At 39.5% G+C, this 26,402-nt stretch overlaps 1 protein-coding gene across 1 annotated transcript; it reads left to right on the top strand.

The window, feature by feature from the left end:
* The first annotated feature begins 9,560 nt into the window (after positions 1-9,560).
* Positions 9,561-26,185, top strand: LOC131238828 (protein NRT1/ PTR FAMILY 4.1-like). Its single transcript, XM_058236423.1, has 6 exons — positions 9,561-9,771; positions 13,995-14,097; positions 20,415-20,632; positions 22,782-23,186; positions 24,959-25,099; positions 25,299-26,185. Exons 1-6 carry the CDS (start codon positions 9,763-9,765, stop codon positions 26,055-26,057), a joined length of 1,635 nt encoding a protein of 544 aa, XP_058092406.1. The 5' UTR covers positions 9,561-9,762; the 3' UTR covers positions 26,058-26,185.
* Positions 26,186-26,402: the final 217 nt, after the last annotated feature.

Genomic DNA, 26,402 nt, shown 5'->3' with positions numbered 1-26,402 from the left:
AATGGATGGCTCAGATCTACATGAGGGGCCTATTATGATGGATAGTGAGATGGGAGAGAATGTAGTTGGTGTGGCTATTGTGGTGAATGGAGAAGAAAAAGGAGAAGGGGAGAGAGAATATTGTGGAGGTGGTTTGGATTTCTCAGTGATGTCTTCCATTTTTTTTTCCAAACACAATGGGATCCACAAAAGAGATGTTGCAGATCCACTCTATCCATCAGATTCGCCCTATCATGGTAGGGCATGAGCAAAAAATGAGGCTGATCCAAAGCTACAATGGGCCATAACAAAGGAACTAGTGAGACTTGGGGTACCCACTGTTGAAAGAAATAACAGGTTGTTACACTAGGCTTTTTATTAGTTAATATAGTGGCCTCCTGCTCTTTAGCCCTATTGGTATTTTCCTTCTTTTGTTTTCTTAGCCTGGTGTGTAGGTTTTTCTTTTTCATTTCCTTGGCTTGGGGTATAGGCTTCTTTTTTTGCTTATGTGATGTGAGTTATGGGCTTTTCTCCTTTGTTTCCCTGTCACGAGGTATGGGCCTTTTCTTTTGTCTCCTTAACTTGGGGTGTGGGCCCTTCCTTCTGTCTGCTCTTGTTGGGCTTTTGTCATTTGGAGGTAATAATTTTTTTGTTGATCTTCCAAAAAAAAAGAACATGATGATAAGAAAAAACAACACCCATTTAAAAAGAAAACATAATGACCTAAAATCTCAATGGAATTTCTTGATTCATATTTTTAATAATTGTAAATGATCAATCACATGTAATTTATGAAGAAAATTTGTCCAAAAATCACTCAAAAAAAAAAAGATCAATAAGAATTTTTTTTTTGTTCTTCATTTTTTGCATAAAACATTTCAAAAAGCGAATTAAAAATCCTAAAAAAAATCATCATAAATACTCTATAATCATTATCTTTTAAATCCCATCCTTTTTTTACTTCATATGTTCTTTCGGCCGTACCTTGATGACATTATTTTTATAGCCGGATAACATCAACAGTGGACGTCAATTTCGTAAACCATAATTAGGCCCAAAAACTTACTTTGATACCAAGTTGAAAGGGCAAAGATTGGAGGAGAAAAGAAAGAAAGAAAGAGAGAAGGAAAAAAAGAGAGAGTAAAGCATTAGGGCAACAAGTGTTGTGTTAACCCAAAAAGATTAACATACACTTACATTCATGAAAAACCAAATAATACCACATAAAAGTACTTTTATATGTTTTTAACTAGATTAGTTGTATAGTGTCACCCGACAATCACAATGCAATCACGTGGAATGCACAAGCAACACCTATAGGTCGAGAAGTTTCATAAAAAAAACTCAAACCATCCATCATTGGGACCACCAGTACCCGTCATGGATGGCCTACACTATCATTAAAGTACTTAATGTGGCAAATTCAAATCAAAATTATCACAAGAGCTAGTACTGATGAATCAATCTAAAATTTCTCACTTGCTTAACATGACAATTTCACCATTTAAAACCATATAAAAAATAGAGTTGCTTTCAAGTCTAACTATAAGTTACTATCTACCCAATGACTTTCAATCTCTCATTATCATGTGCAGGCAAAGTCCAATCTTTTCAATTGGTTGGCCTCATCATGGATTATGTTACCCTCTACACCACTCATCTGGTGGGCCACGCTATAGAAAATAATGTTTGGCCATTGATAAATAACAAAATACAAGTGCCCTTCACTTGATGAGTGGCTATTAGTGATTGTTGGACAAGGTGATTCTCCTGATGGCTAACCATCCAACGAAGGTACTTAAAAAGTTTGGAAGTATACTATTAAGAAACAATGCACTTAGAGCACTATAAGTTGGGAAAGGGTATTATGAGGTCGACCTCATGGGAAACTTACTGTGAGGTTGAGTTCTGTGGGCCCCACCGTGATATGTGACGGAAATCCATCCTGTTAATAAGATGCAGTCTTCAATGGTGAGATAAGAACCTAAGAATAAGGCTGATCCATGAGTTAAGTGGGCCACATGATGGAAAATATTTGAGAGTGGATGCCAGCCTATTGAAGCCTTTCTGACTGTATATAAGGTCTGGTGAGATGTATTTTCGACATCCAGGCCATCCATTACGTGTGTCCCACTCGTACAAGGAGTTCAAAAAAAAAATTTAGGCCATTCAAAAACTCATATGGGCCACACAAAATGTTTTTTTAGATGTTTTATGCATGTTTTCCTACGAATTTAGATGGCATGGCCCATCTAAGTTCTGGATACAGGTATTTTTGGCACATCCCATAACCAATAGGGACCTACCAAATGCACGGTGTGGATGTCCATCACACATCATAGTGGGGGCCACAGAGCTCTACCTCATGAAAAGCTCCCATGAGGTCCACCTCATACTGCCATTTCCCCCTAAAACTTAAGTTACAGTGCTTCTAGTTGAATCAAGGTCTAATCAATCAATCTGAACTGTTCAAGATTAGAAGAGATTTTAAGAGCTATGATGAAAAAATTGCACTGATTATATGATCCACTCAATATAGATTGGGACTTATTTTCTTTAGCCATCATTTTTCATGCCATGGATGAGATGGTTAAGATTGCCCGACAGAAATGATTCTTTACCATCATAAAAATCCATGACTAGACCTAACAAATAGATGGCTCATATGGTTGATTGGACCTATTTTGTGGAAATGATCTTAACAGTTCATGTCAAAGTCCATTGATCAGATGGTCAACATTTGTTGGATTGGTGTGATGTTTCTAGGATAGCCCACAAAATTTACTTTCGACCTGATGAACGGTCTGGATCAGTGGATTGGACTTCTTAAGTGTCACAATGAGACAAGGATCACTATAACTTCAGTGTTCCCAGAACACTGGAGCATTTCTCCTATAACAAATAAAAAAAATAAAATTCTAAAATGTGGTAGTGCGCAGGACGCACCATGCGCATGCACATTGCCAAAACATGACAAGCGACAATATCATCCTCGTCCACGTGAACCTATCACCCTCTTTAATTAGAGGCATTGGACAACCCTACAGTTTGCTCAGGGTATCATATTACACCAATGGGCCCACCTTTCAGTCATCCAAACCATTGATATTATGGGCCCTAGTATTCATGTCCCATCTACTGAAAATCTCCTAGATGGGAAGATCCTAGCCATTGAATTACCCCTCTCTCGACATGCTGTATATTTTCTTTCTTGACAGTCTAATTGTTGGACACCAATTGAACGGTTAAGATTTCTTCATTTGGGATGAAACGATTTTGGGCCATTCTGATGCATCAGTACCGTATAATCTCTATTAGGCCCACTTGTGAAAATGTCTACAAGTTGCTCACTAATCACCGACAGTTCATTCATGAGGTCCAAAAAATTTCTCATGGATGTATCAGATGAGTGGACCAACTGACCCTAGAATAGATGCCTCATTTTGAAAGAGAAAATGCAAAGTATGAAAAGGAAGAACAAGTAGACTTGCTTTCCTAACGTGCTTCTGTTGTCATCTTTGCTTTTGGATTTTTAGTTGGTGCACACTCACATCACAAGATAAAGCGTGGGATTGGAGCCGATCATAGGTGGGCCACACCATTTTGATTCCCCGGGCTAGATCCTGGCTAGAGCACTCATTCTGGTGGTTTAAATGGAATTGGATGGTAAGAAAGTTGACCATTGATTTTTAGCCTAGAAAATCTAGAGAGTAAGGGCTATTGGATGAGCGGCTTGGATTTGTCCTATTGGGTTTTGGTCGGTTGGTGGATGCACTTTTACTCATTTGAAATTAACGGTTTAAAAATCAGTTGACAAAATAATCATTAAAAAGCCCACTCGCTGAAAACCACTTGTGCCCCGTCTATTTACTTCATGGCTATTTTGACCGCACTTTCAAATGCTCCGCCAAAGCTAGGGTTAGGAGATAAACCCTTGCTTTGATCCAAAACCTCAGTTTTGGGGTCCATTTAAAAACCCAGATGGTATCATTGGTTTCAAAATCAGCTGACCAAATAGGCACAGATTCGGTGGATCAGGGCCCACCAAGGTGCATGTGTTTTATATTATTCATCTTCATCCCTTTTGGCTGGTCATTTCAATGCATGAGCTCAAAAATGAAGCAAATCCAAATCTCATGTGGATCACACGGCATGAATAGTTGGTGATTGAGCAACCATCAATGAAAACTTCTTAGGTTTCCTAAATATTTATTTGCCATGTAACCAATTGATAAAGGTCACGTATACTTAAATGAAGGAAAAACATAAATATCATCTTGATCCAAAACTTGTGGCTCCCAAGAAGTTTTTAATGACAAGCGTTCAATCACCATTGTTTTCTGTGTGGTGTGGTTAGAGATGGGCATCGAGTTGAGTTGGATTGAGTTAGGGTTGATCCAACTTGATCTGGTTTTCAAATACACCTGACTTGAATTTGACCTGATTTAGTACTGAGTCTAACATGCCTAATCCAATCCAAGTCTAGGTTTGGCCTAAACTAATCCGGACTGAGTTTAACCCGGTCGTATGTATCAAATTGGGTCAAGTGCAGCGGGTATCCATAGACTGAAATTGCAACTCAAAACCTAGGTGCACTTGCCAAAATTGTAGCCTTTCCATCAACTACAGGACATCTCAGATTTGAAACATCATGTATGAGTTTACACACACACACACACATATACATGAGTCGAGTTTTGGATTGACCCGGGTAGAGTTACTGGGTGACCCAAAATCGATTGGATTTGAGTTCAGACTGGACGAAGTCTACTCAGTACAGATCAACTCACCCACTCGGTTTGAAACAAGGTGAGTCTAAATGAGGCAGACAAGTCGGCCATCCTATGCCCAACTCTAGGTGTGATCCACCCGAGACTTCAATCTGCTTCACTTTTGTGCTCATGCTCTAAAATGAATAAGTAAATATATAATACATACATCACGGTGGGCCACACGCTCACGGATCAACCTACCTTGGAGGTTCCTCAGATCTACCCAACCAACTTTGAAAACCCCACTCACTAAACTTGATTTGGTAGGTGTTGTATCATGTTACCAGGGTCAGGTTGACCCGTTGGGTCGACCCGACCCGACCTGACCCGATCACTGTGGCCTTTTCCCTTAGGCGGGGATAAGGACAATGGAAGGAACTGATGCCTACCCATGCGAGAAAGAATTCCACCTCCCCTTTTTTTTAACCTTTTCCCTTCAATGACATCCGTCTATTTTGTTCTTTCCCATTACGCAAGTCCAAAAGTTACTATATATATATTGATGGGCATGTACACCATCTCTCTGTTCATCACCGTCATCATGGAAAGGGGCCGTCATTTCGGACCGTCGATTTCAAGAGTTATTGGCTTTGAGTTTTGAGCATTTATACAAACATGTGGTGACCATCATAGTCATAAGGTAATCTACGCCACTTCCACCCTATTCTTGTATTAAGATCACACACATAAATAATCACATGGTGGTTTTGAGTTCAATTGAGACACTTGGACATTCTAATCACAAGATCCGAACCGTCCATCAGGTCAAACATACATTGCTTGGGCTAGCATGAGAGAATGATGTACTCACAAGGCCATTCTAACCATCTGATCAAGAGCTATAGAATGGACGGATAAGATCATCTGTTTAAATGTAGTTGCAATCCACAATTTGGCTCTTCCATGATCGCTTATTTTCCAAAGCTTCACTTCTAGCAGGCCATCCTAACCATCCCATTCATGGATTGAAAATTGAACGGTTGTGGATTGTATGCACGACCTAATGGGCGGTCTGGATCTTGTGATTTTGGTGTGCCCCAATAGAGTTTCATTTTGGTAGAACGCACTGTCCATTGTGCACGTGGTGGCATATGTATGAATCATGACCGTCCATCTAAAGGGCTCTTATTTGGATGGTCCGTGGTTGAGAAACCAAATAGATCGGTTGATCGAAGCCATTAAAACTGATGGTAGAAAATGAAGCATTGTTAATGCTGACTTCAAATGCAGGGTGAAGCTGACCCATGGCCTAGCCAGTTGATAGCCGTACATGGTAGGGCTGTCAACGGGCAGGATCATGCGGGCTGACGTGAGCCCGAGCCTTGCCCACTTACCTTTAGGCACTTGGGCCTGGATCGAAATCAATTAGTGGGCCTTGGTTTGTGCTGGGCCCCCATTGTCGGTCAGGTTGAAGCTCGGCCCACGGATCTAAAAAAGCCACCAAATCCTGGCCCTTCATTACCAGGGGACACTGACAACCGGGCCCATCAAAATAGCACTGAATAAGAGAAATGATCCAGTGATCTCATAGCACTGTAACTTACAGTGTTGCATCGGTTCACTTGGACAGTCCATTCGGTTGATCTGAACCGTCCATTAAGTCAAGAACACATTTCAAAGGTATCCAACGAAAATCTTACCATTGGATGATCCAAACTCTCTTTGATTTAGCCTTATTTTCGACAGCCATTTATTTTAGAGGCCATAGATGGGATGGTTAAAATTGCCGAACAAAAGTGATTCTTTAGAATCATACGCAATCCATGACAGTCTCTAACAAACAGATGGATTAAATTGTTATTAGGCTTACTTTTGTGTAAATTATCTTGACCGTCCATATTAAAGACCACCGATCAAATGGTTCATATTCGTTAGACTGATGTAATATTTACATGATAGCCCATGTAATGTGTGCTGAACCCAATGAACCGAATAGATCAACGGATTGGACTAAACGGTCCAAATTGTGAGGTCCAATTTAAGATGGGTGCCAAACTCAATGGATCTAGAGCATTCAGATTCCATGTCCTAACTTGCTCACAGCCCTAGTGTAGACCCTAACTGTTGCATCTGCTGTTCAGTTGCGATGATCCAAACCGTTTATCTGATGGGCCTCACCATGGATGGGGATACCCAAAAAGTAAAAAAAATGAACTCTTAGGTTGGAGTATTCTAATATGAGCCATTGTTTAGTGGCCCATCAATATAATCTTTCAACCTTGATTTTTTTTTTTTTTTTTTTTAAATTTTTAATGGTGTGGCCCATTCATAAAAATTATTTAGATTATTGCATCATGACCCATACCAACGGCTAGCATATGGTCGGGATTGAAAATTTTCAATACCTCAAGGGATGTATGACAGATAACCAGGATTGATTACACAGACGAAATGGCTGCATCACAACTTAGGTTGCTGTACCATAAGTCTCTTTTACCAACCACTTGAGCAGGAAATATGTACCATGAAATAGTAAGTTCCACTATCAAAATCACCCAGACCAATCCTACTAAATGGACCCCACAACTTTCACCTGTATGTCGACTTGGATTATGACATGGTACTGTGTGCTCCTTGAAAAGCTCTGTGAGACTCCAACATGATGCACGTGTCTTGTAGATGATGTTCATCCATTTTTCCAGCTGAACAGTGAACTTGCAGCGGATTCGAATCTCAAGAATTTGATTTTATGCTCTCTCACATGGTGTGGTTGGTAGAAGGCTGGCTATTAGGGGTGTGGCCTAAGGTAGGTCTTGGCCTGAATTTTGAACTGTTTCGTGTCAGCCCTAATCAAAATTATGATTTTTCAGGCCTGAGCTCGGTCCATTAACACCCGTATTAGTTATAGGTAAAGAGAGATACACTATTCCATTATTGAGTTATTCCTTATGTTATTGGGAGAGAGGTGATATAGTATTATTATTATATTTTTCTTGTTTCTAGTGAAAAAAAAAAAAACCTTATTGCTATTTTATGAAATAAATATATTGCCAGACCATGTAAATTTTTATACTTTTTATCTTTCATTTTTTGTTTTATATTTTGGCCTTATAGTGATCATGTGTAACATGTGTAACCTTATCAACAAGTTACATGGAAAATAAACATTACATTCAGCCATAAGAAGATTTTAATGTTGGGTATTCAATCTTTACCGTTTCTTGTGTTGTGGTTCACTTGTCTCAATTTTTTTTTTTTTTTAGACCTTAGATGAAACACATTTATCACAGAGGGGATTATAGAGCTTTTCTAGTAGCATATGATATTCGTGTTACTCTACCCAAGTTGATTGGACTTGATATTAAGGTGGATAAAGTCGATGGCTCAAAATTTAAACATTAAACTAAGATTGATATATCATTAACTAACATAGACCTCTTCTGCAATCAGTCAGATGGTAAGTTGACCAGCAAGCAAACAGGGGTGGGCTTAATGGGTCCGCTACGATGTATATGTAAAATCCACTCAGACCACCAGATGTGTCAGCGTACTTATCCATGGTTCAGGTGAAGGGACACCACCCTTTAAGCATTTTTTCTTAGCGCGTTCAAATAAATCATGGATGGGCCTAATCATGGAGTTTCTACGCATTATTTTTTGCAAGGCAGCTGATGGCTCGAGTGGATTACATATAATCATCACAAAGTCCCTATAAATAAATCAAAGGTGGACATCTCTCTCTCAACTATTTTCTTTTGTATGGTCCAGTTGAAAAAAAAAGAAAAAAAGATGGCTTGTTGATAAACGCTATGATTTTGCCATTCTCAACCCCACTAGATGTATCTATCTTTCTATTTAAAACAAAATTCACTCAGCGAGTGACTCAAACTGTGTCATGCCGAGTGAAACTAGCCAGTGAGTTATACAATGATTCGGTTTCTCATTGAGCTGAGTTGACTCAACTTAGTTTAAGTTGAATTACCAGGTTTTAGAACCATGCTTGACTTAGACAAGATCATTTCAGGCACAGATTTCTTGCGAAAGCCTTTCGCAGGAAATTCTTGCACTGGAAACCTAGGTGGGGCCATCATGATGTTTGTGAGAAATCCACCATCCGTTTTGTGAGCTCATTTTAGGACTTGAAACCAAAATTGAAAAGAATGAAAGACTCAAGTGGGCTGCACTAAAGAAAAATGTGAGTAGGGAAATTCCTAACGTTGAAATCTCCCTAGGTTGACAATGATATTTACATGCCATCCATACTGGTTATAACGTCATTCCTAATGACATGAGCTGAAAACACAAATATTAGCCTGATTCGGCCTTACAAATATTTCAACCATGGATATTCAATCCTCACATTTTCAGCCCACTTGAGTATTAAATCTAGCTCATTTTTTTATCTCATGTCCTAAAATGAGTTAACAAAACAAATGTATACAGTGAATTTCTCACAAAAAATCAAAGTGGGCCTCACTTAAGTTCCCAATGCAATAACTTCCTGAGAAGGGCTTTCCCAGTAAATCCTCCTCGATCATTTTTCGTCCACATAATCCAAAGCCGCTCTCCTTCGACTTGATTTTTATCCCATCTGATATTCATGGTGGGCCGCCGCTCTCCTTCCACCTGATTTCTATCCCATCTGATATTAACGTGGGCAACTGTTCCCACAGCACAAATGATGTCCTACACAAGTGGCATGTTGGTACGGCAGGTGGTGATAGCTACATAACTATTGCATGGCACGCCTATATTGGAGTCCATGCAAGGTGTGCAGACACATTTATACTTTTGGATTGGCGTTTGTCCGTTTGCAGATAAGGAGATTTAAATATGATTTCTTCATCGATCGAAGAGTCTAAGAAAAGTAATAAAAAGCAGTACTTATCCTTGTCTCATCATTTATTAGCATTACGTATCTCGTCTTTTTCATACCACACTAATGATATCATTTATGGTGCAGCTCGGCAATGCCTATAAATAGCTCAGGTCGCTCTTCTCATTCATTCATCTCATTCTTATCTTTCTACACTTTCGATTGAAGCAGGAGTCTGGGAGTTTCGAGGATTGTATGGATATGGTAATTGGAAATATCATTTCCTTATTTCTGTTTTTATTTTTAACCACTTTTGTAGGATATGATTTTGAGAAATTTGATTTTACCAAACAATACTTTGATTAATTAAAATAATCTATTTTCAAAACTAAAATTACCAAAATGATTTTGTATATATAGTTATTTATTTATTTCAAGTGGTGAGGTTGAGCATTGCCTGCTGCATCGTGTATTTATGACATCTAAGCCGTCTAGCAGTTGCAGCACTTCATGATGATTGCTCCAACGAAAATCAAGGATTTGATCATCAGGTGGGCTTTGGAGGATTTTGGGTGTTGGGCATTGTTTTTTATGGTGTGGCCCACCTGTTGATTAGATCAGTATTGTTTTTTGTTCTTCTGATAATCATATTGAGATGCCACTTTTGGACGGGTTAGATGTCATATACACATTATGTGGGTCTGCAATACTCGACCTTACCATTTCTTTAGTTGAAAGGAATATAAAAGGACGTTCTTTCGTGATGAAATCACTTTCTAGGATTTTCAATTGCTCAAGGGACCGTTTGGTGGACGCGGTTTGGCTAGTGATGTTGCCACTAGCTAGGTGGCTAGTGTCAGTGCTATGTGGACCCCACCATGATGTATGTGTTTTAGGAAGATAATTTTAGGCTTGATCCCAAAAATGAGATATGTTTAAATGTCAAATGGACCACATCATGGGAAAAAAGTAGTAAGTAGTAATTGAATGTACACCATTAAAAACCTCCCAGGACCCACTGTAATGGTTATTTGACATCTAACCTGTTGATTAGGTCATACAGACTTGGACGAAGAGAAAAAAAATAAAATCAGCTTGATCCAAAACTTTTGTGGCCCCAATAAATTTTTAATGGTGAGCGTTCAATCAATACTGTGCGCTCCAATCAAGACTTAGATCATCCTCATTTTTGGTCTCATACCATAAAATGATATGGAAGAATGAGTGGACGGCATGGATGAAACATATAAATCACGGTGAGACCCACAGAGCACCGACCACTAGCCAATCCGTTTCCCTGTTTGGTAGGTCCAACAGTTTCCCACGTGAGGATTAGCTACCGTGACGTTGAGTAGCGAGACTTGCTACTGAAGTGACATCACCAAGTTTCGTAGGCCCTACCATGATGTATGTTTTGTATACACACCTTCCATCCATTTCGAGAGATCATTTTAGGGCAATATACAAAGTATGAGTTAAATCCAAAGCCCCAGTTGACCCCAGCACAGAAAACAGTAGGGCCAGTGAAACCCACCATTAAAAACTTTTAAAGGCCACAAAAGTTTTAGATCAAGCTAATGTTTGTGTTTTCCCTTGTTCAATATATTTTTTAACTTCTAAACAGGTTGGATTTCAAATAAACATTATGGTGGGCCTTAGGATAGTTTCAATGGTAGGAAGCACTCTCCCCACTGTTTTCTGTGGTGGGTCCACTACAGCTTTTTACCTGCCTCATTCTTTGAATAATGCCCTAAAATGATATATCAAAATGGATGGACGGTGTGGATACAACATATACATATAATGGGGCCCACAGAACTTGGTGACGTCACTTCATTAGCCAACTCGCTGCTGAACCTGTCAGTATCTAATCCGCGTCCTCTGCAGTGTACTCTTTTTCCGTTTGTGGGGGTCCATGGGATATAGTGATCTAAAGGAGTGTCCATCTGTTGCTTTTTATTTTTTTTTTAGCCCTTCCTTTTTTATTGTCGTTTTGCAGCCTTTAACTTGGAAGGTGACGATTGTCCTATCGTGGAGAACTTCGGGATATCGTACATCCATGTGGAGCCAACAAACCATTTCTTTTTATTATTGAATCATGGCCCTCCATTTCCTCGTACGGAAGGCACTCAGTCCTAAGTCACTTTCCTGTGTAAAAAATAAAAATAAAACAGATGAGTCTTGATTTGTGCATTTTGGAAGACTGGTGGTCCACTCGATTGATGGGACATCGCCCAAAAATGATTTGATCAAGATTATTGAACCTCGTTTTATTTTACAACCGTACATTTCCTGGCATTATGGGTCGGTTAGGATTGGGACGCGGTTTGGCTAGTGACGCTGCCACCAGCCGGGAAGCTAGTGGTCGGTGCCATGTGGACCCCACCATGATGTATGTATATTATCCACGCCGTCCATCTATTTTGAGAGATAATTTTAGTGCTTGAAACAAAAAAATGAAGCATATCCAAAGATCAAGTGAACCACACTACTGGAAAGAGTGTGAATTGAATGTCTACCGTTGAAAAGTTCTCAAGGGCGGTAGAAGTTTTAGATCAAGCTGATATTTGTTTTTTCCCTTCATCCATGTCTGTATGATCTTATGAACAGGTTGGATGACAAATAAATATCACTGGATGCCTTAGAAAGGTTTCAACAGTGGATATCAATACTTCCACTGTTTCCTGTGGTATAGTACACTTAAGCTTTGGATATGCTTCTATTTTTGGCTCAACCACTAAAATGATCTGAAAAAATGGATGGACGGCGTGGATAAATCACATGCATTCACGGTGGGCCCAAACGAGTTTACTCAGTACGATAAGAGCGTACTGAGAAACTCAGTACGCAATCCGATTTCACACCAGATACACTTGGCTGGTAGTGTGCATCGATTTCGGGCCTTGTAATCGAGCCGGGTCCATTTCATCCAAAACGGGTCGGGTATGCACATGATGCAGCTTGCCCCGTTTGTGACCTTACAGTGGCTACATGGTTTCCATCTTACAATGTCACGGCGAATAGGTGGTGGGCCCACAAATGAGGCTGACGAATTATAATGCGCATATCCTCTCAGATTCTACTCCCGCGAATATCCTTCATTTCGTAGGAGCTTTTAAGACGTTTTCTCATTGCACACGGACGTGGGAGAAATAGCCAACGATACGCACGAGTGCCAATATGGAACACCCGTGTGAGAATTGAGATGTACATCAAGTGAACTGGACTGTTTAGATCTTCTGGCCAATAATGCAGGCCATTAGAACTAAGGTAGGCCACATCATGCAAAACAAATGAATGGCTAGAAAAATGTTTTGGCTGTCAATCTAATTTGTACAAGGTGGCCCACCTGACAAGTTAAGGCAGAAGATCTTAACTTCTAGTCAAATGGAGAGCTCAGGTCTAGCACACGTGTTCCATACTGACACGAGTTACTGCGTTTGGATGGGCACGGCTCCACTCGCGCGTGGAATTCAAGAACCTCAAGCTTTTGAAACGGTCGTGTAGATTTTTGTTTTGTTTTGTTTTTGTTTTTTTTGTTTTTAAATGGTTAATCAAAGCCGTTCATTTTCAAGCCACCATGAATATGTGACCATAATGATCTCAGTATCTTGGGGCTAATAGGAGTGCACACGGGTTGGTTCGGTCCAGTTCCAGGGTGAAATTAGAACCGAACCGTTCCTAATGGTTCTACGATATTTGGAACCAAAACCGGACCGTTAGCACCCTAAAGCTGAACTAGAACTGAACCAGTTCTGGGCTTTTTATAATTAAGCCCAATTGCATATTTTATTTTATTATCTAGGTCATGTCCATTCATGTTGTGATCCATTTGATGAATGGTTTAGATATTGTATAAGATGTGTAAAAAAACATTTATAGAAATAATCAAATGATGCATTACAAACTATGAATCATAAATCACATATGGAAACAATCAAAGGATTCCTAGTTTGGTTTCACGGTTCGGTTCTACGGATCGAATCCACAGTTCGGTTCTACGGATCGGTTCACGGTTCGGTTCTACATACTTCCAAACTGAGAACCGAACCTTTGAAACTGGAATTGAAACTGGTGCACTTTATAACCGGACCAAACCGAACCGTTTGGTCAATTCCAGTCCGGTTCCCTGGTTCTACCGGTTCGATGTACACCCATAGGGGCTAACACGTAGGTTGATGTTTCCTTGAGATTGAAGTAGTGAAGCGTGACACACGTATGTCAGATCTGGGAAATACGTCATGTGGGGCCCACTGTGACATGCCTGGACGGAAACTGAACCTAGTCGATTCTTCAGGTTAGGCCCCAAACGTCGACTACAAATAGCCTATCCGTTGAAGTCCCGCTTAAGGAGTCAACCGTCCTATTCCATCCATGGGCCCGCGGCATGTTCAAGTGGGCCCCACTAATGAACGGCGGGGATCTCTCATACGTCTCTCCCATATATTACTTTTATTTTATTTGATCTTTTTTCTATTTTTAATTAGGAGCAGGAAATGAACATTGAGAGGGAAGAGTACGTGGACTGGAAAGGGAGAGAGGTGCAACCAGCAAAGCACCATGGCACAAGAGGTGCTACTTTTGTTTGTGGTAAGGCATCTATGATATCGACTCCTGTTTTTACCTATGTGATGGTGATGCAGGTATGTACGAGTTGAGGTCGAAAATTAAAAAAATAGAACAATTTTTAAAAATTGGTAATAAGTTAATTGATGATTGTCTAATATATGTGTCCCTATTATATAATTGATATTAAAAAAAATCAAAATTTATAATTATCAAAAATACCAAAATTTTAACTATAATAAAATTCTTCAAAAACTTGATTTATAGAAATAAAATTTTTAAATAAATTTTTGCTGAAAGAATTCTAACATAATTAAAAGTTGTTTCTCAAAAAGAAAAAAAAAATTAAAAAAATTAAAATGATTGAAAATAATAATATTTTTTTTAAAGTTTGTTTTAGAGCTGAAATTATGCTTTTTTTAACTAAACGGACAAACACGGCCCACTTTGTGAGTCAGTTCAACTTGGATGGCCCGTTTCAATAAAAATTAATAGGTCGTGCAACTGTAACAATACCCAAATCACAAGTTATGGCTAATTTACATTTCACCTTCTTTTGGTCTAACCATATTAGAAATGCATCCGTGCCATGTTCTACATCAGATGGGGCCCACTGATGTGATATCATGATAACTCGATGGTGGGCCCTCCATTAATTAGATTACCCATGACTTAATATCACAACATCATATGGGTCCTTACTCTTGCTCCCGGTCAAGGGTTCGAGTACCCATGGGTGGTGAAATTCCACTAGCGTGAGTGGGTGGGGGTGCGTGTGCGTGTTTATATATATATATATATCACACCATCCATTCGGAGGACTGCTTTGCACCATCGGACGAATGGCTAGGATTGTCTTGAGCTAGTCTCAGTCCATGGTCGTTTCTTCAACTCCAGCAATGAATATCTGCAGAACTCAGGCCTGACCTTATATGTAATTGAAGGCTACTAGAATGAGTGGGTTGCAGGCGTTAGTTACCTTTTATTTTAATGTATTTTCAGACATGGTCTACTCATCAAATAAATAGCAGGACACGTGTACAGTTTTGATCAATCTCTGGAATAAACACTCAGTCTAGGGATGGGTGGACTCCGGTCCTTAGGTAGGGTAGTTTTGTTTTGAAATAGTAGACGCGGGTGTATGGCTTTTATCCACACCGTCCATCCATTTTGCCATATCATTAGGCAGATCTAAGGTTTAAGTGGACCACACCATAAGGAACTACGGTGCTAACGATGCCTACCATTGAAAACTTCTTAGGGCCCACTGTGATGTTTATTTGCCATCCAATCTGTTAATAAGTTCATATGGACTTGGATGAAGGGAAACACAAATATGAGCTTGATCCAAAACTTTTGTGGCCACAATGAAGTTTTCAACAGTGGATATTTAATCCCCATTGTGTGGTCTACTTGAGGTTTGGATATGCCTAATTTCAGATTTATAACCAAAAATGACAAAAAAATAAAAATAAAAAATGGATGGATGGTGTGGATAAAATCCATGCATTATGGTGGCCCCTCAGAGCCTGGGCCTCCCCCATGAGAGGCGGGGTAGTACAAAAACTGCATTGGCCTTAAAACTTTTTAGGCATTCAAACTCCATTGGACAAGGTTGACGGATAGGCTAATCCCCCGGATACTAGCCAATGGCTAGTGGTTGGTGCTTTGTGGACCGCAACATGATATATGTGTATCATCCATGCCATCCATCTATTTTTCCAGCTAATTTTATGGTATTAATTCAAAACTGAGGTAGATCAAAATCTCAAGTGGGCCACAGTGTTGATTGATCTCTCACCATTAAAAACTTCTCAGGCTACAAAAGTTTTGGATAAAGCTAATATTTGTTTTTTTTTTGCCTCCATTCTGGTCTTTATGACCTAATCCACAGGTTGGATGTCAATTAAAAATTACAGTGGACCCTAGGAGTTCTATAAAAATTATATAAAAAAATAGACAGACGGTGCAGATAAAACACATATATCATGCTAAAGCCCACGTATCACTGACCACTGGTCACCCGGCTAGTGGCAACGTCACCGGCTAAACCGCGTCCTCTGACCATTGATGTAACCCAGTAAAATACATATGACCATTGTCATATGCGGTTCCACGGTGAAAATAATAGTCATTATATATATATATATATATGAAATGGTTTTATGCCGTAGACATCATGGGAACTTTCAGTTGTGTGGGCCCTACTGTGATGTGTGTCAAAAATCTACCCCATCAGTCAGATGCACCGTTCTATGGTGGGCCTTGGGCTTAAAAATCAAGTCAATCCATAACTTTTGTGGGCCACACCACTTACAAAAGTTGAGGGGGTTACTCTCCCATTAAAACATTCATGATCATTTGTTGGGCCCACCGAGATGTGGTTAACAAATCCAGCCCATCCATTATGTGTGTCCCACTTGGATGAGGGGTCAGAACAAGTTTCAGAAGCATCACACACACACACACACACACATGTATATTCAATTTTATTAGCCGGAATCCTATCATATAAATGATTTTGATCACTAAAGCATCATATATTCAATATATGTCTTTAAGTTATATGCTAATTGCTCGTATGCGTATGCTTCTTTAAACCATATTGTTCTTATTATTATTATTATTATATTTTATTTTTCTAAATTTTATTGTAATGGTAACCCACTAGATGATTGGACTCGACCAAATGGCTGGATTAGTCCGGGCAGGGCCCAAACATGGGCATAGATTTTCAAGCCTAGGCTCAGTACTTGGGCCCAGCTTAGGGGCTCAAGCCCTGGCCCTACGAGCCACCTGACCCATTGCCAGCCTAATTATCCCCTTCATCCTCAGGTACAAGTAAGCCTCATCACAATTCATGTGAGATTTACTAACTCTAAACATAGGAAAAGAGAGAGTTATATCCTGAACATCCATTAAGTGGGCCTTACTATCAATGGAGAATAAGGAAAAAGAAAAGATGTCTAGGATCATCTTATCAGCATGTTTTTGAACTATGAACCGTCCATCGTGTGGCCCACCAAATGGATGATCCAACTACATTTACCTGCTGCGTCTATGGTGGGAGCTAGCCATTGATTATATCGTTCACTTAGGGGGCGTTTGGATTGTAAGTGACTTTAGATAAGCTACTTATGCCTTAAGTAACTTACTTTGGTTTCTACTTATTAAGTAAATAAGATTATTTGATAAATAATGTAATTGTCTGCTAAAAATTAAAAAATTATATTTCGTTTCCAACATCACAAAAGTAATTATCCATTTGATTTGTTTGGTCCACCCTCATATTCATTATCCATCATACGGTGCCAACCTTTGATATGGAATGTTCATTGTGTAGGCCTCACCTTTGATGTGGGTGGTACATCATGTAGGGCCCACCTTGAATGTGTGCCATTCACCATTAGGGGCTGAACCTTAATGTGCACCATCCATTATGTAGGGCCTACCTATGATGCTGATCATCCATCATCTGGGATCCAACATCAATGTTATTGTTCATCATGTGGGGTTCACCTTCAATGTCCACCACCCATCCTGTGGGCTGTCCATCATGTGGGGCCCATCTCTGATGTAGGCCATCCATCATAAGGGGCCCGACTTGGATGTGGGCCACTCATCGTTAGGGCTGACCTTTGATGTGGACCATCCACTATGTGGGGCCCACCTTGATGCGGCCCATCTTGTGAAGCCCACCTTTGATGTGGATCATCTATCATGTGGGCCCACATTCAGTATAGGTTATCCATCATGTGGGGCCCACCTTCAATGTGGGTTGTCCATCATGCAGGGCTCACCGTGGATGTAGGCCATTCATCATTAAGGGACAACCTTCAATGTGGACCATCCGTCATTTGGGGCCCAACTCGATGTGGGCCACAATCATGTGGGGCCCTGCTTCATTGTCCACTGCTCATCATGCGGAGCGCCATGTAGGCTCCACCTTTGAAGTGGGTTCTCCATTATATCGTCTGCTTTGGATGTGGGCTATTTATCATTAGGGGCTGACTTTTAATGTAAACTATCTATTATGTGGACCTACGTTAATATAGGGTCCTCCATCATGTGGGGCATACCTCTGAGTGGACTATCCGACGTGTGGCTCCTACATTTGATGGGGACTGTGACACTATCCATCACTAAAAAAATCTTATTGAAATAAGTAGCTTTTAACGTTAAGTTACTTTTATAATAATACTTACCAAACTAACTTAAAGACTTAAAAATAAAAAAATAAAATAAAAAAATACATGCACTCACACCACCGTAGGATTTCACCACAATCGGTATGTGTAATGACTTAAAATAAGTTAAAAAACAACTTATTTAGTGGTATCCAAACAAGGCCTTAAGGAGAGATTAAAGAGTTGATTTGTTGCACACGTTTGCGAGATCTGCGTCAACCATCATGCCAGTCCACCTGAAACATGTTCTGGCACCGAAACAAGAGAACATCCATTCACTAGGTGGGCCAGACGTGTACAATAAAAAAAATGATGACAACAGCGAAAGACCAACGGTCTATATTCAGTGTACATGTATGGCCCACCCAATGAGTGGACTAGGTTGATTATCAGGCTTACCTATGGAAAATCCTTCTATGGTAATTTTCATGCCATCTCTCTGGGGTTTGCTACAAATGGCTCTGTAACATCAGGCACACAGAAAGACTTGATCAGTGTGTCAACAAGTAATTTGATGCATATATCCCAATTTCATATTAATTGTACTAAATCAAACTATTTTATCTATCTCTGGCAAGGCTTAATGCAGTGTTCGAAATGGCTAAGGATCAGTCCCATATCAACCATTTCAAACCTTAATCTATGAGTATACCCTTTAAATCAAGGGATTATATTAATTGTGGAAACGGTAACTTGTATTATTTCTCCGGTAACAACTGAATATGTAGAAGAGATGGGAGATCTGGAGAAAATTTGAAAGATTCTCATGAATACACAATCTTATACTTTTAATTATAATTCATTAAGGTTTTACTTGTGTCTCTAGACCTTTTAAAATTGTCAATCTGAATTATTTGGTCATTTGTACAACTAGGAGCAAGCCATGGTGCAGGGATCACACTAATCGGATGATCCTAACCCTTTCAGTGGGGCTAATTTGTCATAACCGTCCGTTGTTTACGAGCCATAAATCATATGGTTAGAATAATCAAATTAAAGTGTGAGAATTTTGTAAAACATGACCAATGATGAGGCAATTCATGGCACATATGTGCAAGACCTAGGCCACTCATCAGGTACACCCAGATCCATAGCTCAACTGGCAGACTGAGTGGAGATACCTCGTTTCAACACTTGAGGTCTTGGTATCGATCCCTAGTGGGGGTGGCTAACATGGAGTGTCTGCGCTCACGTTTTTCAAAAGCTTTAAGAGAGAGGGGTGAAACGCTTTAGTGTCTGTCCCTATTAGTTTCCCTATAAGGCAGTAATCGAGCGAAGTAATTAGTTATTAACGACTTTAATAGCAGTTCTTAGAAAAAAAAAAAAAAGCCACTCATCAGGTGGGTCTCACCGTGAACATGCCCTAGTCAAAAAATCAAACCAGTCCACTCATCAGGATCTTGCCCTGCAAATTGCCACTCGATCGTCTCCCTGCACAAATGACCTTAGGACTTCTTGGAACATTCACTTAAGTAATACTTCATTCACTAATCAAGTTTCACATAGACCTTTTTCCATTGGAATAAAACACATTTATAATTTGAGAGAATTTTCATGTGCAACACTATTGTTGGTGTCTTAAATCTGTAAGCAACAGGGTCTGTCAATGTCATCGATAGATGCTCGACGCCATCAGAAAATCCGGAAACTCCATGTTGGTTATTGGAACGTTTTGGTGTTGCTACTTGATGTCATCGAAGGTGTTCGATGTCATCGATAGATAGTCAATGTCATCGAAGTCCCATCGAGCGTGTGTAGAGAGTTTCGTAAGTGTGGGCTTTGTTTCCTATTTCGGTTGTGATACTTTATATATTGGGTGAAATTGGGATTTGGAAGGTGTAGAGGAGTTTTAGGGCTTCCTAATTCATTCGTAAGGGTTGTAAGGGCATAACTAGGGATTGTGAAGTGGATTTGAGGCTTGTTCGAATTGGTAACACTTTATCTCTTGTAATTTCTGCTTTCATAGTGCATACTCATCACTTTGTGCCGTAGTTTTTTCTTGCAATGATTTTTCCATGTAAAATTCAGATTGTTTGTATTTAGACTTGGTTGTGCGATTGTGTATACTTTGCTTGATTCATCTCTGCGTGCTTCCGTGGTTCCCCAACAGACACATGATGTTTTTTTTTTTTTTTTAAATTTAAATCTTTGCAGTGGTGGAGGTATTGGAAAACATGGTGTTCCTATCGATTGCGTCGAACTTGGTCACTTACTTCCATTATTCAATGCATTATCCACTTGGGAAGTCCTCCAACATGCTAACAAATTACATGGCTACATCTTTCCTCCTCACCTTACTTGGGGCCTTCATCTCTGATACTTTCCTCACTAGGTTCTGTACCATGGTTCTCTTTGGTTCCATAGAACTTACTGTAAGATTTCTTATTCCTCTTCTTTCATTTCATGAGTCTTTTTACTAATCTTTTGACACCTTCAGATTTGTAATACACCATCAGATTTGCAAGCAATATGGTCTTGAAGAATAAAAAATGGAATGCAACTCAGTTTCTTAGGAATGTTAGAGCAAACCATAACACACTGATTAATGGGAACTTTCACTTGAAATCATCGCTGTTAGTGACTTTTGCTTTTCTACTCAACTCTTAAATCCAAAGGGAGATGAGTCATGTATATGGATCTTATTGGTCTGACTCAACTCTATCATGATTAAATTACATTGTAGGGACTTCAGGAGAAAGAATAGGAAATAAGGCTATTGTTGACCGATGGCGATGATCTCACGTGTGGCCATGTGTGGCCCACTTTACATGGAGATTATGGTTTCTATTGTTTCACATTATTATTTTCCCTTTAGTCCTTAAGATGATATGCTAGAATAGAGTTTAAGTACAAGGGGCATGCATATTTGTACTTTCATATTTATTATATGAAATCCCTAATAATAATATGAGGCGAGGCTAGGGATATTACCATCTCTCTCTCTCTCTCTCTCTCTCTCTCTCTCTCTCTCTCTCTTTTTCTTCTTCTTCTCATATTACCTCTCTTATCTTTCTCAATCTCACTCAAGAACAGCTATATTTCAAATTCCCAAAGCACCACACATTTTTATTTTTTTCTTTCACTCGGGACTTTCTTAACTAAATCTCGAAGAACTAGCTAAATAGTAATTATAACTAGAAAACCAACTACAGAGAAGGAAGGTCTTGTGGAGATTAGCCTTATTTGCAGGGACTAAGATGATTTTTTGTTGTCCTCCCTTTCCTTTTTGGTGCTGCATTGTAGCCCTTTTTGTTCGAATTCATTGTTACCATTCAAATAGATAAACGAAATTGGAAATAACTGAGAACGTAAATATGGTCACAGATGCTACATGCTATGAATGCAGACCTTAGCAAGTACAACGTTTCACAAAATAATGGGTTGAAACATGTTAAAGGGGAATAAGTAATTCATACAATTGTGGGTTATTTTTTTCAAACATTAATATATTTCTATAGACCTGTTTTTTTTTTTCTTTTGGTATCTATATGATTTTAAGGCCAACCCCAATTGATTGGGATGAGGCTTAGATGATTATGATATAAAGGCTATGGCAGATGCATATTAGTATACACTAAAGTCTCTGCACAAAATTCCAGAGTTTATACAAAGAAGTTGAATGCTTGGAATAGTAAAATATCATCTAATTTCTTGTGTTTCCTTTTACTGTAATTTTCCAATAAGATTGTTCTTTGATGCAATACCTATGCTACTGGCCTGTTGGAAAGGCTGGAAAAGAGAGGAAAAGAAACTGATTTCCTTTGACAAGACATTTTCTCATATTTGATTTGCAAAGAAAATTTATGGGTTCTAGGAAGTAATCATCAGCCTTTTTTCACAGTAGCAATTCTCTTGCACAAGATTCAAAGTGAATTGGAGATTTCCGCTTGCAAGACAAAGAAACCTCAAAAAATGGAATCCTTTTTTCAATGGAACTGATGGAAATGATCATTACAAGTTCCATCATTTTGATTTCTTTTTTCCTTCTCTCTCTCTCTCTCTCTCTCTCTCTCTCTCTCTCTCTCTCTCTCCCTTGCTCTCTCTCTCTCTCTCTGTTATCAAATAGGGAGCATTGATTTGGATACAACTTAGGTTACGCATCTCAGTGGAAATGGTCCAATGGGATTCATTTGTACCATAACATGGTTCAATGCACATGTAATAGATTAGTTCACAATGCAATTTGTCGCACCAAGCAGTTCATCCTGTCCAGCCCACTTTTCATGGGCCAGTTCTGAAATGATACTAATCATTTGATCAATGGCATGAGAATGGGCGGTCTATATTGATTATAACTAAAAAGTTCTAATCGTCGATCTAGACAATCCTAACTGTGCAATTGGTGGGTTGCAATACAAATGGTTGTAATGAACAATGTCATTGATAAGATGAATCAGTGTGTTTGGCATGTTTGCCTGGAGAAAGTGGGATGGAAGAAATGAATGGTGTGAATGAGTTGCAGCAGATCAAAATTCAAAACATTCCTACCTTTTGGAAATAACCCAAATGTCATTGGTGCAGGGACTAGTAACATTGACAATCCAAGCTCACTACAAGGCGCTCCAGCCGCCCCCAGGAAGAAGGCCATCGCCCCCACAAGCCATCATGCTATATGCAGGTCTGTATGCAATGGCTGCAGGAGTAGGCGGTGTGAAGGCCTCCTTGCCAGCACATGGTGCCGATCAGCTGGACCGCTCAAACAAGAAGCTAGTGTCCACTTTCTTCAATTGGTACTTCTTCTCTCTGTGCATGGGTGGCCTATCAGCAGTTACCATTTTGGTCTGGATCCAAGAGAATAGAGGTTGGCAATGGGGCTTCGGAATATCCGCTGGCGCCTTATGTTTGGCGCTCCTCGTGTTTGCAATTGGATTCCCATTTTATCGGCACAAAATTCCCAGTGGTAGCCCATTAACCAGGATTTTTAAGGTAAACTACACTTCTTTGGCTGGTTAAGATGGATTTTCCCAGTGATGCGGCTAGGCCAAGGTTTGCCCAAGCCCTTCGCATCAATGAACAGGATTCGTTTTGGGCTTTGGGGCTCAACCTCAATTGAGAATGTTGTTGAATCTAGGCAATAACCTGGCCTATTTAACTTTGGACCAAAAACCAGGCTGGTGCACGACTGCAGTTGTAAAACCAAGATGCAAGACTGGCCCACCAGGGACTGGGGCTGTGCCAGGAACCTTGACGGTCTGGCCTGGACCATTTACAGCCCTACTATGTATGAAGGGTAGATATGCATGTGGGTGAGGTGACTTAGTAAAATAACCCCACAATTTCAGTAAAAGAATCTGTAATCTTAACTAACTATAGCTAAGTACATTGCTAATCTAGCTTAAGGTATCCTGTTAGAAACTAATGCAAGGATCATAAATCAAAATCCACTAATAACTTATACTAAGCATGTTGTCCTAACTCCCATGACCAAAACTCCTGTTCTTTTAAGTTCTTTAAGAGATGGTTTTGACAGGTCTTCCAAAAACAATGTCACTCGAGAAATTTATCAATCCCTACTTTCTGGAATTAGGGATATGGCAGGTGAATTCATCAGATTAGGAGGCCCCTACTAAGGGATTCCAAGAAAATGTCTAGATTAGCTGACCCAGAATGACCACTGCAAAATCCAAATAGGCCACAAGTGACCATAACTAACTTCTACTAACTTGAATCTTCCTATTACTTCAATGAAACAACAATTGGAAACATAGCTTTAAAGAAAGCATTCTTTGAATATTTGAAGCTATTATCTGCTAAAATATCATAATTTTCAAACATTAGATTCATGAAGAGTTATTTTCCACTTTGGGCTTGTTTGGTCAATCTTGGATTCTACAATGACATCTTTTTGAGAAAGTTGTCAATTCATACTTTCTGGAATGTGGGCAGCTGAAGTCACCAATCCACATCTTTGGAGGCCTCTAGCAAAGGATTTGAAGAATATGTCTAGATTAGCTGATCCAGATTGACAAGTACGAATCCAAATAGGCCCTAAGTGGCCATAACTAACTTCTACAAACTTGAACCTTCCTATTACTTAAGCAAAACAACAATTGGAAACATATATTTAAAGAAAGCATTCTTTGAATATTTTCAAACAGTAGATCCATGAAGAGTTGTTTTCTACTTTCGGCTTGTTTGGATAGTGGGAAAAGAAAAAAGAAAAAGAACAGTTGTAATGATTATCCAACAATGATTTTTCAAGATATACATGAGCACTATTGAAACACAGATCCCCATTGATTCCATTTTTGGGGAGCTTGTATGGATAGCAAGTGAAAATCTCATAAAGCTCTTACAATGGTTATTATCACATGCGTGAAAATTTGACCATGGTGATTGGGTAATTATTGATTTTTTAATTAATTTATTTAAATCCAATATTTCCTTTGACATATATCCAAACATAGAGAACATCTCATCAAAGATAATTCATTTTCTTTTCTTTCCCACTATACAAACAAGCCCCTTTTGGCCTTTTTCGATTCGATTTTTTTACCCTCCAATCCAAGCATCTGTCTAGTATACACAACATGATGGCTGCATTATGAAAATAATTACACCCCTAGTCGTAACTCATCGCAAAGAAAATCGATAAGATAGTTTTAAAAAGAAAGAAGAAAAAAGAAAAAGAAGAAGAGAGAACTGATGAAATAAATCTGGTTAACCATTTGGTTTCAAGAGCTAACGCGTGTTTTTAGGTGTTTCTATCTACAATAAGGCATTGGAACACTCCAGCGCCAGTGACGAACGGGCATGGACTTGAAGGGAGAAGTAAAAGAAAGTTCAGGCAAGAATTTCATTTTCCCTTTCTCTTCTTTTGTATGTTCAGCACATTTCTTTGATTTGTTAACAAGCTTCTCTTGGAATGTGCTGTCTTACATCTTCTTATGTCTAACTTAAAATTCACAAGAGAATCCAATTACATAAAAAATAATGTTTTTTTGCCCTCTAAAGACTGGCTTTCCTCCCATTTCAATCTCATAACTATAACAAATCTACACAACATTGTGTTGAAATTGATAGAAGGATGTTTTATGATGGTGGACTCACAGGTTCTTGGACAAGGCCACAATGGATGATGGCATTAGTAGAACCCAAGTGGAGGAAACTAGATCATTCCTTCGGCTCCTTCCAATCTTCGCAAGCACGATCATGATGAACTGTTGCCTAGCCCAGCTCCAGACGTTCTCAGTCCATCAAGGAATGACGATGGATCAGAAGCTCTTTGGCAATTTCCAAATCCCCCCAGCTTCGCTTACTGCAATTCCTCTCATTATCATGCTTGTCTTGGTAGCCTTATATGAACGGCTCATTATCGTCATGGCTAGGAAGCTGTTGCAGAAGGATTTCGTGTACCCACCTCTCCAACGGATCGGTCTCGGCCTTGTTCTTGCATCAATGTCGATGGCTGTGGCCGCAATAGTCGAAATTAAGAGGCGGGCCGCTGCAGAGGAGTCAGTTACCATTAGCATCTTTTGGCTCGGGTGGCAGTACTTTCTACTAGGCATGTCGGATATGTTTACACTAGCCGGTATGATGGAGTTCTTCTACTCTGAGGCACCTAGTACAATGAGGAGTGTGTGCACGGCGTTGTCTTGGTGCTCAACGGCTATGGGGTATTTTTTGAGCTCACTGCTTGTATGGATTGCCAACTCGGTGAGTGGACGGTTCGGATCAGGTGAGTGGTTGGGCGGGAATGATTTGAACAGTAGTCGTTTGGATCTCTTTTATGCTCTTCTCTCTGTTATGAACTTTGTTAACTTCTTGAATTACCTGTTTTGGGCGAGATGGTATTAGGATTTGAGAACATCGGTAGTTTGGTCATTTGATGCAGCAAGGTAGTTGGGTGGTTGATGCATATCAGCTTTTTGGAGGGAAAGATTGTCTTGTATGGCTGTTCAAATTTACATGTTGCATGTGTGTGAATATACCGGGTTTTTTTTTTTTTTTTTGAATTTCTAGAAAGGGGACCCTAAATTGTGGCATTAGTACAAGATTGGACCATTCATCTTGGAATTTTATCTATGATCATTGGCAAGCCACATATTGGATGGCCAGCATCATCAGATTAGTGTGACTTTTTAGGTTGGAGGAATTTTTTTTTTTCTAAATGGGACATCGAAATTGGTGTCCACTGATCTA

The sequence above is a fragment of the Magnolia sinica genome, chromosome 3 (genome assembly GCF_029962835.1).
Source record: "Magnolia sinica isolate HGM2019 chromosome 3, MsV1, whole genome shotgun sequence".
Lineage (NCBI taxonomy): Eukaryota > Viridiplantae > Streptophyta > Magnoliopsida > Magnoliales > Magnoliaceae > Magnolia > Magnolia sinica.
This window is presented reverse-complemented; position numbering and strand designations above follow the sequence as displayed.

Coding starts and splice junctions, on each gene's coding strand:
- LOC131238828 (XM_058236423.1), top strand. Junction 14,098..20,414: donor AGGTGCTACTTTTGTTTGTG/GTAAGGCATCTA, acceptor AAATCTTTGCAG/TGGTGGAGGTATTGGAAAAC. Junction 20,633..22,781: donor TTGGTTCCATAGAACTTACT/GTAAGATTTCTT, acceptor TCATTGGTGCAG/GGACTAGTAACATTGACAAT.